The sequence below is a fragment of the Rhipicephalus microplus genome, chromosome 9, assembly GCF_043290135.1.
Source record: "Rhipicephalus microplus isolate Deutch F79 chromosome 9, USDA_Rmic, whole genome shotgun sequence".
Classification (NCBI taxonomy): domain Eukaryota; kingdom Metazoa; phylum Arthropoda; class Arachnida; order Ixodida; family Ixodidae; genus Rhipicephalus; species Rhipicephalus microplus.
The window spans coordinates 79,991,934-80,004,291 of record NC_134708.1 but is presented as its reverse complement, the minus strand read 5'-3'; the positions used below and the strand labels follow the sequence as shown (position 1 = coordinate 80,004,291).

Sequence of the window (12,358 nt, the reverse complement as noted above, 5' to 3'; positions counted from 1 at the left end):
CACCAAGGAAGTCAATTTTTTTTTCTTTGTCACTGCGATGGAGGGAATGCTAATACACTCGTCCCTCATCTTTTCAATCTCCACTGCTTCTCTAATTTCAAGCGTAAGTTGATTTCCATTTTTTTCCCGCAGTTATCTCGCAATATAAATCAGCTTACACGTGAAATTATAGAAGCTGGGGAGATTGAAAAGATCGGTGACAAGGAAGGAATAACAACGAGAGAGGAGGCGACCACGCACGTGCCCGGTTCGCTACCCTCTGAGTGGCGACAAGTGTATTAGAAGGGCGGGGTGCACTTGGGATGACGTGGTCACACGCACCCTTTTGTGCAGCGGCGATGGCTCGCTCGGTTCATCTCTGGTTAAGCAGCCCTTATCAGCAGTGTTCGCGTGCTTTTATTCGCACGTAGAACGCACGGTGTGCGGAACGATGTTATCTACGTGAGATTGACACCGAACTTGAGGGCCACAGTGCATAACGGCACAAATTCATTCAGAGTGCCCATACAGTAGCTATAGCGATAAACGCTTAGCAGCTGATTTCGCGCATCTCCAGAGTATATATTTCTCTGAAAATAAAGCATCCTACTTCGTTTTCTCAGAATCAGCCGATTTCCATAAGAGCCATTGTTCCACAGACACAACTGGACACGCAGATGCGGCGGGAACGGTAAGCCTTTCTACGATTTCTTGTTTCTTACTATCATGCTTTTCATATTTGAACAGCCAGTTTCAGCCTTCCAGACAACCGGCTTTCGGTTATCTCGTGCATTTAGTGACGCAACACGCATATGAATGAAGCCTAGACACCAATACCTTAGATAATGGTTTGAAATGCTTCCGCTAATATAGGAATTCGTTCGGTGTTACAATGTAAGAAAAAACCGAAAGCTCCTCCCTAATAACTGAGGAGCACCTGCAATTAATCTGTTCAAGACAACCGTGCTGGTTTGCGTTCTATAACAGCAATTACTTTGTCGCTGTTAGTGTGAGCACTATGCAAATGAACAATTAGGTGTTCTTGGTCACCGCTTATAAAGACGGCGTATTACCGGGCAGTGATGTCAGAATCTGTGCTGAAATTTGCCAGCAAGTTCAATTCTTAGGGCAGAAAGGTTCTCTTAAAAAAAAACACCATCCTCAAATACTCTCCAAGTGCTTGGCGTCACGGGTGAGCAAGCGCGATTGGACAGGGCGAATGGCGAATGTTGTTTGATCAATAGGTATGTGGGGTTCAACGTCCCAAAACCCCCATATGGTTATGAGAGACACCGTAGTGGAGGGCTACAGAAATTTCGACCACCTGGGGTTCTTTAACGTGAACCCAAATCTGAGCACACAGGCCTACACCATTTCTGCCTCCATCAAAAATGCAGCCGCCGCCGCTGGGATTCGACCCGCGACCTGCACGTCAGCAGCCGTGTACTTTATCTACTAGACCACCGCGGCGGGGCTATGCGAATGTTCTTTGGCAGGGAAAGCTGTCTATGTGTGCGAAGCTTGCATTTATTTTTATTTTGCATTTATCTAAATGTATATAAAAGCGTACGCGTACGCTTGTTTGTAACGGAGAGCGCATTCGTGCCGCGGTACTGGGTTCCAACGCTACAAAGAATCTATAGCAACGTTGCCGGGCGTCAGTGTTGGACCGGTTATTTTTTCTTATTCGCACAAATAGTACTACAGAGTGTTGTAAGTAACACTAACACTCATAAAAAGGCCCGTAACCAGCAAAGTTCCGCTAACCCCCCCCCCCCAACTCTTCGTCCCCGAAATTCTGAAAGAAGGGGATGTTTTACAGAAAATAAGTAACGAAAACGATGTCTTTAAGGTCCTGAGCATGTGCGCACTGACTCCTTTTCCCGAAGTAAATTTCTGGCTGCTGGCCTCTCCTATATGACGATTCTTTGAAGCACGTACTATTGAATAATCATGTAGGCAGAACATGTGCCTTTTTTTGTCCAGCATTGCTTTTTTGCAGGCCAGTAAAGACTGATCTCAATGTGTTTCTCTGAGAGAGCCGCACTGTCTGAATATACCACTGTATGTCAGGCGCACGAAAGATCACAATGCATCACAACTCGTGTGCAGGAGGATGGCGAGATTCGCATATCGGGCCGTGGTTTTTACGGTCATCGCGCTCGTCGTCGTCATCATAGGAATCCTGTTCAAGCACAAGGACGCCACAACCACTGCTCCTGGCGCAACAGCTTCGGCCACGTCGGCACTGGCTGTCAGCACCACCGAAGCCAGTGGGGATCGAGTGAGAACGGTCACCGAGGCATCGACTTCGTGGACCGAGGCTCCAGCAGTACCAAGTGTCGAGGTGCGCTTAGTTGCCTCGACACTTGAAGTCCACCTGTGTGGCAGAGTGACTATGGTGCTCGGCTGCTGATTTGAAGGTCGCGGGTTCGATTCAGGCAGCATGGTCGCGTTTCGATGAAGACGGAAAGGTAGAAGTCAATACACTGTGCGACACCACTGCACGTTAAAGAAAACCAGATGGTCAAAGTTTTCGGAGCCCTCCACTTTAGCGTTAGCCTCGTAATCATTTCGTGGTTTTGGAACGTAAAACCCCAGATTTTGTTATTATAAGGCGTGATAAGAGAATCGCTATCTGTTGCTATCGCGTGGTACCCTCGCGACAGTTTGCGGAATGTTTCGTGCGTTGTAGCAGCGCTACTCTGGAGTAACGGGGGTGCGAATCCTGAGTTACTTGCGAAAACGATTCACGTGAATCCAGTGGCTATTCAGTGGCTATGTTAACCAAATAGCCCTTGAATTGTTTTCGAAAGCTTATTTGCAAGTGTCTCCATTTGTTAGAGGACAATTACCCTTGAAGCAAGTGGCTATTGACCATCCTTCTGGCCCTACAGGAAATCGAAAGAGTAGAGATGGGCTGGCCGCTGTAGGTTTGTTGTAGGAGGACTTGGTAAATGCGTACTTACAAATGGAACGTGGAAGACAAGCAATTCAGTGAATACTCGGTTTGAATCTTCCCTCGGGTGCTCTCCTTTCCACCCTGGTCATTGCGGTATATACTTTTTTCTATTAATCAATCAAGTTATAGTCGCCACTTGCTTGTGCAATGCTCACCCATGTCTCCTTTCTTTGCGCTGCCTAATTTTCATTGTGCCTCTGGAAAGTTTCCAGGGACCGAAGAAATAAAGATCGAAGGCATCGCATCTTTGTTTTTCACAAAGCCATTCTATGTAATGTGCTCCCCCACATAATTCCTAGTTTTCTTTCCCAAATATGGCCACTCGTAATTCACCATTTCACGCCACACAATATTTATAATTGCCCCGTTTAGTCGGGCGTACGCAACGATCTTTACGTACGTAGCATGATACGTTGGCTACGCTGAAAGCAACGCACTGAACAACCCGTTTAGTTTACCGTGTCGACCGTACCGGGATGCGTCTCGTTCAACTGGATGAATCATATGGAAAATAAAACAGCCTTCGTGTGTTTGTTAACGTCATCATGTGGTTAGCGGCCGTCATAACGGCCACTGGCATCCAAGTCGAACCGAATCGTTGGATCCACGCTTTTACGTTCTGAGCTATCGTGCAGTCTGGCTTCTTTCATTCGAGATCAATACGTAGCTGGCGCTACGTATTGTTACGTTTGCTTGCGCCAGGCTTGTTTTCTTTCTTTTTTAGGGAGGGGGAGAGCGAGGGCGTAGGCACACATCTTTGGAAAAGATAGGTTACGAATCTCTCCCGTAGCCATGCTACGTACGTAGGCTACGACGTACGCCCAACTAAAAGTGTCTAATGGTTCGCAGTTGCGTCTACTCACAATCTAATTATTAAGGACAATCTAATAGAGCAATAGTTTAGTTGATACTCGAAAGTGTCAAGTATTCAAACATTCTTACTGGCATAGCGGACTTTCAAAGCAAAAAATTACCGAAACCTACACAACAAAATTCCGCTTTGGAAGCCATTGCGCATTTTGCCATAAAGTCTGTCGATTTTGTCGAAATCATAGTGAAGTATGATGTCATACAATCAGGCAGCGCTACGAGGTTTCGAAGTAAACACTAAGTGGCTTCGTAGACAAAAAAAAATGAAATTTTCTATTGAAGAACATATTTCTTTGTTTGGTATGGACCGGGGACTAGCGCAAAAAAGTGGTCTCTCAGCCATTATTCGGGCAGTGAAGCATAATACTCAGCGAGGACGATTAGTGTGTTGCATGGACCACTGAATATAAGAAATCCGTTATTCGAACCCCTTCGAGGTGATGAAAAGTCCATGACGGGACAAAATTGACGCACGGAGAAGATTAAAGGTTCGCACTGACGGCATCATAACCGCCATTTACCAGATCGAGACGTCGCGTGACCAAAAAAACATCATAGCATGACTGAGGCATCTTTCACCGAGCCAATACGTTGGAGCTTGTGCTGAAATACAGAACATGGACCACGTGTAAGAAGGAGACTAACGGAAGTGTCGTTACCTGTCGACTTCTTTGTTAAGCTGTGTCTTCTGACGCGTTTTCCACTCAACCTCTGAACCGTGAATTGAGCACGCTTCTTTGATAATTCATACAACGACAGCTGATGTTACACCCATACACAAAAGCGACTACTAGTCGCCCTGTTCGGCTAGCAGTATGGTGAGGAGCTACAATCATGACGCCACGTGCAAATTTACCAGTTATTTGCGCCAATCTTGTCCACTCGGCAATGTTGACGACTCTACGCGTGGGCTAAACGCTCCTTTCGACCGCGACTGCAGGTAAATACCACCTCAGGCATACTGAAGGGCGCTGCGGTAGACGTGTATGGCGTGGCCCTCTACCGCTGGCTCGGCGTGCCTTACTCTCGGCTCGGGGCTAGAAGTAAACGTTTCGCCTTCGCACAGCCTGTCAAGGCAAGCAGTTTCCTGGCTCTGGATTCGAAAGAGGCGAGCCCTCCGTGCGCCCAGGTCATCAACGACACACTACTGGGCCGCGAGGACTGCTTACGCGTGAACGTGTGGGCGCCTGCCCACGACTTGGCGACTGCTGCCAAGAGGCCGCTGCTTCTGGCCATGACGCAGGACTGGTTCTCGAGGGGCACAAACAATTTGCTCGAATGGGAGATGCTGGCTGCTAAAGGTGAGCTAGCGAGCTATACAATCCCTTTCTGCTTCAAAGGCAGTTCTCCATGTTGGTCCTTGGCTAAACAGACAATCACATTGTGTAGATTACGCATTTCCCGCCGAGGTGGTTTAAAGTGGCTAAGGTACTCCGCTGCTGACCCGCAGGTCACGGGATTGAATCCCGGCTACGGCGGCTGCATTTTTCGATGGAGGCGAAAATGCTTTAGGCCCGTGAGCTAATATTTGGGTGCACGTTAAAGAACCCCAGGTGGTCGAAATTTCTGGAGCCCTCCACAACGGCGTCTCTTAATCATATGGTGTTTTGGGACGTTAAACACCATTTATTATTATTATCATTACAGTGCATACTCCGAATGCAAGAAGCCACTTTCTAATTTTGTCGTTAATGCTTCATTCCTTCCATACAGTACAAAATGTAAAGTTGAATATTTAGTGCTATTTTTGGTCAAACGGTTATTTTTGCTGGCGCTTTTTTTCTTGTTGTGAAAAGGCCGACCAATAAGTTACTACAGGAAAGATATCAATGCTTCGTTCATTGTTATTGAATTCCTTATTCACTTTTTTAACATATCGCTTTTGCTATTACCTTTCATTTTGTTAGGCGTATATCACCCACATCGTCCTTATCGTTCTCTATTCTCAAGTTATCACTATGCTCGATCATTTTCCCATTGATATTACGACGCCGTCATCGAAACGCCAACCTACTTGCGCAGCCGATGCAGTGGTGATGTCTCCTAACGTGAGACTCGGCGTACTCGGCTACCTTAGCCGGACAAGCCCCGCAGAATCGGGTGCTGACCTGGCCGTCAATGACGCCGTGGTCGCTGTGCGTTGGGCGCTGGAGAATGCCGCCGCCTTTCACGCCGACCCATCCAAACTGATGCTCGTGGGTCACGGCTCGGGCGCCTACGTTCTGACGGCAGCCGCTCAAGCGCTGAAGCTGAACTGCCTGAGAGCCGTGCTGGAAGGACCCGTCCCTGGATCCGCGTTACCGACAAATGCGGCAAGCTCTTTGAAAGTGTGCCCCGCCGCGGTGGTCTAAGGTATTCCGCTGCTGACCTGCAGGTCACGGGATTGAATCCTGGCTTCGGCAGCGGCATTTTCGATGGAGGCGAAATTGCTGTAGGCCCGTCTGCTCAGATTTAGATGCATGGTAAAGAACCAGGTGGTCGAAATTTCCGGAGCCCTCCGCTACGGCGTCACCAAATAATATGGTGATTTTGGGACGTTAAACCCCACATACCAATCAATCTTTGAAAATGGTAGAGTTAAAGAGCTCATAATAAACAAAATTGCACAATTTCCATCTAAAAGAAATCATGTGATGATGCCAAGCAGCACTCGTGTTCACTTGTGTTTCCATTTGTGTTTTTCCGTGTCTGTTTTATTTGTCATTGGATTTGTGTATATATTATGTACCTCTTATGTTACCCCCCCCCCTAATTTGGGTGGGTTACCGTGTGTGTGCCGCAAAATGAACGCCCAGCGCTGCTAGGAGAGTGCAACGGAGCTAGTGCGCTCAGTATTACATACGAGTACACAGCTGTTTAGCGGGAGATGAGAAACAAAGCGGAGGCAGCTCTGCCACTTCCTAACATGAGCGCGAAGAGAAGGCGAGAGTTAGCGCATGCGCATTGTTGGAGCGGACGGTCGCCAAGGGACGGACATAGCCCCAAGCAAAAGTTGCTTCGCATATAAACAGCACGAAAATACCAAAGAAAAGACAGACGAAACAGTATAGAGCACTGACTACCAAAAACTGCGTTTGTTTCAGCGGCGAAACTCTTTACGCCGTGGGTCGTATGTCCCGTGTCGTCGTAGTCGTCGTATAGCAAGTTGCATTGAATTGCATGTCAATAAAAACAGTGTTACAGTATATCCACGGAGTGAATGATGATGAGTGGGGCGAAGCGTCCGTCAGCCCACCATACTTCCGTGCGTCCGTGCGTCACAGCATATATCCACGCAGGGAATGATGATGAGTGGTGCGAAGCGTCCGTCGATCATTCCATCCGTGCTTCTATGCGTCCATCCATCCATCTGTCCACTTCGCCCCACTCGACTTCATTCATCTGGAGGATATACTTTGAATTTTTTTTCTCGGAGAAAGAACATACGCTTCGGGAAACGGAAACACGGGGGGGAAGAAGGAGGACTTTCCTAGCACATGCGCACAGGTCGCGCTTTGTCAAAGAAGCATAGAACGCTCAAATGCCAGGATAGTTAATCTGTTTGTCAGTTAGTGTGATATACGGGGATCTCGTATAGATGCGTGACCTCTGACGTGGATGGCGAAGGCTATATGTTTCGCGGGCGTGGTTATGACGGTCGCGTCTCGAAGCATGTGTTTTCGCACAGTGAAAATGAAGGCAGTTGTTGGTAGTCGGCGCTCTGTCCAGTTTCTTCTGTCCCTTCCTTGGTGTTTTCACGCTGTTTGTTAGTATCAGTGTGCACCAACACACTCCAGTTCACACGTTTTTCAAATTAACGAGCCCGTTTCGAAGAAATCGCGGAGTCGACCTTGGCGTGGGAGTAGTTATCGACACAGTTGTGATCGTTGGACGGAATCATGGGTTTTACCTTCCTTTTTAGGTGTGCGAGAAAAAAACTTAACTTCTCCCATACAAGGCACTATTTGAATACAAAACTAATGAGCTTTCACGCTGAGGGTAAATGAGATCTGTACGCAGAGGCTGTTCTTAATGCATACATCAAAACAAAGCAGCAGAGTTGCTGCGTAGTTCCCAATTACTACGGCACAAATGGCCTTTGACAAAGGGAATGTAGTAGTCATGATAATGGACACGTTGAGGGCAAATATTAAATAACACTGCGTGGCGAAACAAAGCAGCACTGTAAAACAGGAGTCAAAGTACATGCTTAATGCGGTTTAATACTGCTTCCATGGCATGGCGTGAATGTCGTTTCTGGAGTAAGCAGCGCCATGCTCCATATACTACGTATCAATATTTGTGATAAATATATTGGCTACGCAATGCCACTACGCAATGCCATACAGAAAACTAAGGATCAAAACAAAGTATATCAAAAACTGGGCTTTCTATGTGCCACAAACTGCAGAATATGAAGAAATGAATTTTTAGGTGACTATAAAAAATACCTGATCGATATGTGGGGTTTAACGTCCCAAAACCACCATATGGTTATGAGAGACGCCGTAGTGTAGGGCTCCAGAAGTTTAGACCACCTGGGATTCTTTAGCGTGCACCCAAATCTGAGCACACGGGCCTACAACATCTCCGCCTCTATCGGAAACGCAGCCGCCGCGGCCTGGATTCGATCCCGCGACCGGCGGGTAAGCAGCCGAGTAGCTTAGCCACTAGACCACCGCGGCGGGGCTATGAAAAATACCTCAATCGTTAGTTAGGCTGAAATAGAATTTGTGCTCCCCGGCTGCTGCTAGGTTAGAGTAGACGTTGATGACATGCATACATCCAGGAGGCGGTCGACACGTGGAACAATTTGGCCGCCGTTCTTGGTTGCCGTGGAAACAGCGAGTCGGAGCGGGAGTCCTGTTTCCAGGACACAGAGCTGCCAGACCTGCTTGCAGCCGCGGCGAATGTTACGTTCCGTTTCGTGCCTCGTTGGAACACGAGGGAGTGGCCGACTAAACCCGCTGCCATTCAGGTGCAAGAAGTCATAGCTGGCGTCGACGTCGACGAGATCAGAAACAGTCTTGCAATCACTGTGCATCCCACAAAACAAAAAAGCACGACAATGGACACGTGACCTAAGCATTCGTAGTGGTCGCGTCTTCTTTGGTGCAGTGCAGGAATATTTACGAACGTGGCAAATATTTATGCTGCCGTTCGTGAGAGGAAACTATGCGGCGTGTTTTAATAACGTGAGCGAATCACTTTGTCCCGATGGCAATTATTCCTCTGACACGCCACGGTTGTCTAGTGGACACAGTGCTCAACTACTGGCTGGCAGGTCACGTGACCAAATCTCTGCCGTAGTAGCTACATATTCTACAGAGGCGAAAATGCTACATGCCAAATGAGGTAGAGAGGTGGGATAGTTGGTGGGATCGTTATACCGTACGCTGAAGTAGCGCCCTTTTGACAGAATGAGAGGGCACGACACTCTCTGAACTCGTGGTTAGATTCATATCAGAAAAAAAAAATGCTTCATATTTATGCACCCACGCCCCTCCCCCGAGTGACACAAAAATGAAATAAGTCAATGCAAACTTATATAATATATAGAATATTTTTCCCACTGAAGCGATAAGATAATTGAGGCACGTGTGGAAATGAACTTCACAGTCTATGCATTCTTATCTAAGAAACAAATTTTCGCGTACACTCAAGCGAATGCGGCCCGTATATTTATTTATATGTAGGTTCACGCCAAAGACCTTGTGTTCTCGAAATTTACGGAGCACTTCGCTGCTCCGTCCCTCAAAATCATACCGCGGTTTTGGGAAGCAAAAGCCCAACAATATTATCATTATTCTGCTGGGACAGACAGATTCCTCAAATGCGTATTATTTCTTAGCCTCACTTATAAAAAAAGAAACATGGATGATCTCTCTGTCTGAAACCGGCTAGACACAAAAGTGAAGCATGTCTTCACAGAGGCAGTTGAGCATTTATTGTACAATGTTTCACCAAAATAGCGAAGGAATGAATGCTACAGAACGGCAAGCAGCTAACTTGCAGCGCGCACCTCAAGCACAAAGCACGCATGAAATGAGCTTGACGAGCGCGGCTAACAACCGTCACAGCTCGGCACTTGAAGGGCACTGCTCAAACACATGGAAAGGCGCACGAAACGAACGTATTCTTCTTGGTGCGTGAGCAGCGCACTCCTTTCGTGAACGCGGCCGCGGCAGCGAGTGAAGTTACATTTGTGTTCTTTTTAAACACTAATTTCAAAGCAAACTTGCAGTGGAAGCACAAGACGTGCAAAGTGTCGCAATCACAAGATAAACGCACATGTATCACAACGCGCGAGGCGATGACCTTTAGAGCGCGTCCCCACGCCATCTCGCTACTGATGACGGAAATGCGCTGATGTTGCTGAGCTCTGAGGACCGCCAACGGTACATCGCGTATATAAATAGCTGATGGTCAGCAATCCGGACAATGTACGATCTGTGGCTTAGTGTATTTGCTCCGCGCGCTGAGGAGCGAGAAGCATGTCGACGCCCGGCGACGGAACGTCGTCGCCTCGCTTTCTCCTTTGAAATTTGTTAGTTTATACTTTACAACGTCATATTCATGACGGAAGTGCATCAGCGTAGCCTCAAACATAAAACGCTCTCGCGTTAAAAAATCTAGTGTATTTTGAGCGCATTTTCTGCACACCACTATAGTTCTATTCTAGCTTGCCCATGTTGACATCATTCGACATCAGCGGTCATATGATGTCGAATGCTGTAATCGTATGCTGCCGCTTGGCGTAATGCAGGCAAAACTACGATTATCATGGCCATCTGTGGCATATATAGAGTACGCATGCACGTACTCGCGCAAGAACAAGTCTTCTTCCGCTTGTTCTTCGAGCTCGTTGGTGATTGTAAGTGCGGAGCACTTTTAAGGTAATGGGCCGTCGTATGCTCTCGCATGCAGTCGTCGCTTGGGTCACTTGGCGTAACGCGACAACGACGCATCAAGACAAAAAAAAACTGAAAAAATTGGAAGCAAGGGGAAAGTAGAAGAAATAAAATTAAATGGGAAAATAGGAAAAAAAAATAAAGTTTCCTTCAACCTTCTTCGTGAACCTTTACTCAGAGCATTTCATGCGACTACTTATGGCGTCACCACGCGCAGGTTCGGGTGTTCTTTGAAGAATGCGTCAAACCGTGGGCCGTCGCTAAGAAGTGCGCTGCCCCGGTGACTCAGCTCTACGGCTGCACACTCGAGTACCTCTTCACAAATCGAACAGCCGCGTACGAGAACCTACTGCGAGTGTTCAGGCCGAACAATGAATCAGACATCGTGCGCTTCCTAGCGATGCTCATGTCTGGATGCGACACGCACCGCATAGCAAAGAGCGCCTCCAAGGCGGGCTACCACTACATCACGGAAGGACCGGGAATGACACTCTTCGAACCTGTCCTTGGCGTAGATGTCCTCACGGCGTTTCTGAAGAACGGGTGAGTGTAGGTCTTCCTGAGTGTATATGGGGGATTCGGCACACAAACAAAACTGAATAAATAAATCACCGTGTAATTGGGGCCGAGGAAAGTTGTACCCTTAGACACCAACTCGTGAAAATCTCCACGGTCTTAATCTTCGTATATTTTGCCGCCTACATCCGCCATATTTTGTTGTTGTCGTTTTCGAATTAACTTAGAATTTTCTGGGTGTTTTGTATGCGAAACACGCGATTCCGTGCTCGTACGTATAGATGTGCTGACAGACGACGACGTACGCGAAAAAGATGAATGACGCCGTCCCGATGCCTGTACTGCCAAAAACAGAGCAGGAAAGTGTGCAAGCACAGGTTTTATCACAATAAAGTTATGTGGTTTTATAAACGGAGGAAAGCGAAAGAAAGAAAGGATCATTATATATAGATTCATTACATCGCGCTGCCAGTCTTGACAAGCCAGCCCGTTTTTAAGACAGCAGCGTCGGCCCGACAAGTGACCTTTTGCATCAGAACCACACAAGAAATCGGATTTGCCGAAACCCGATTCGGGGACATCGCAGGCGGTACCTTTCAATCAAAGCGCGCTTGTTCGGCGCAGACCGACCGGCTCACGGTGGAGGTTCAAAAACAGAACTCAACCTGAAGTACTAAACCCACCGCACGCTCTGACATCTTCATCCTATTTTGGGCCGATACATTGGTCTTCCGCCGTATTGCGCCACTCTTCCTATTTCCTTTTTCTCTCTTCCGTGCTTTCGTATCACTCGGCTCGCAAAGTTGTGAGCGGACTTATAAAAGAAACACAAACGGATATATTTCTTGTCGTTCTTTGTCAATGTAGACGTCGCGTCTAAAGTGACATTGCAAAGGAAAGGTACACGGAACGAAAACACCCGGGAAGCTTTGTTTGATTTTGGATCAGAATACATACAAAACTGTGCATCTTCCGCCGTTGTTCCATCGTTATGTCTGGATACTCTCAAAAGTATTAAATGGGCCAGGAAACATGCTGCCGCTCACAATTTCTTTGTTGATTTCACGCATAGGTACTTTTCACTGACAAATCCGGCTTTGCTTTCGCGGTCACTAGAGCCTCCGCAAAATAACCTATAGTT

At 47.3% G+C, this 12,358-nt stretch overlaps 1 protein-coding gene across 1 annotated transcript; it reads left to right on the top strand.

Moving 5' to 3' along the window:
- Nucleotides 1–590: 590 nt before the first annotated feature.
- On the top strand, nt 591–2,436 carry LOC119164727 (uncharacterized). The gene is made up of 2 exons (XM_075872855.1): nt 591–670; nt 2,092–2,436. Exons 1-2 carry the CDS (start codon nt 657–659, stop codon nt 2,393–2,395), a joined length of 318 nt encoding a protein of 105 aa, XP_075728970.1. The 5' UTR covers nt 591–656; the 3' UTR covers nt 2,396–2,436.
- The last annotated feature ends 9,922 nt before the right edge of the window (nt 2,437–12,358 follow it).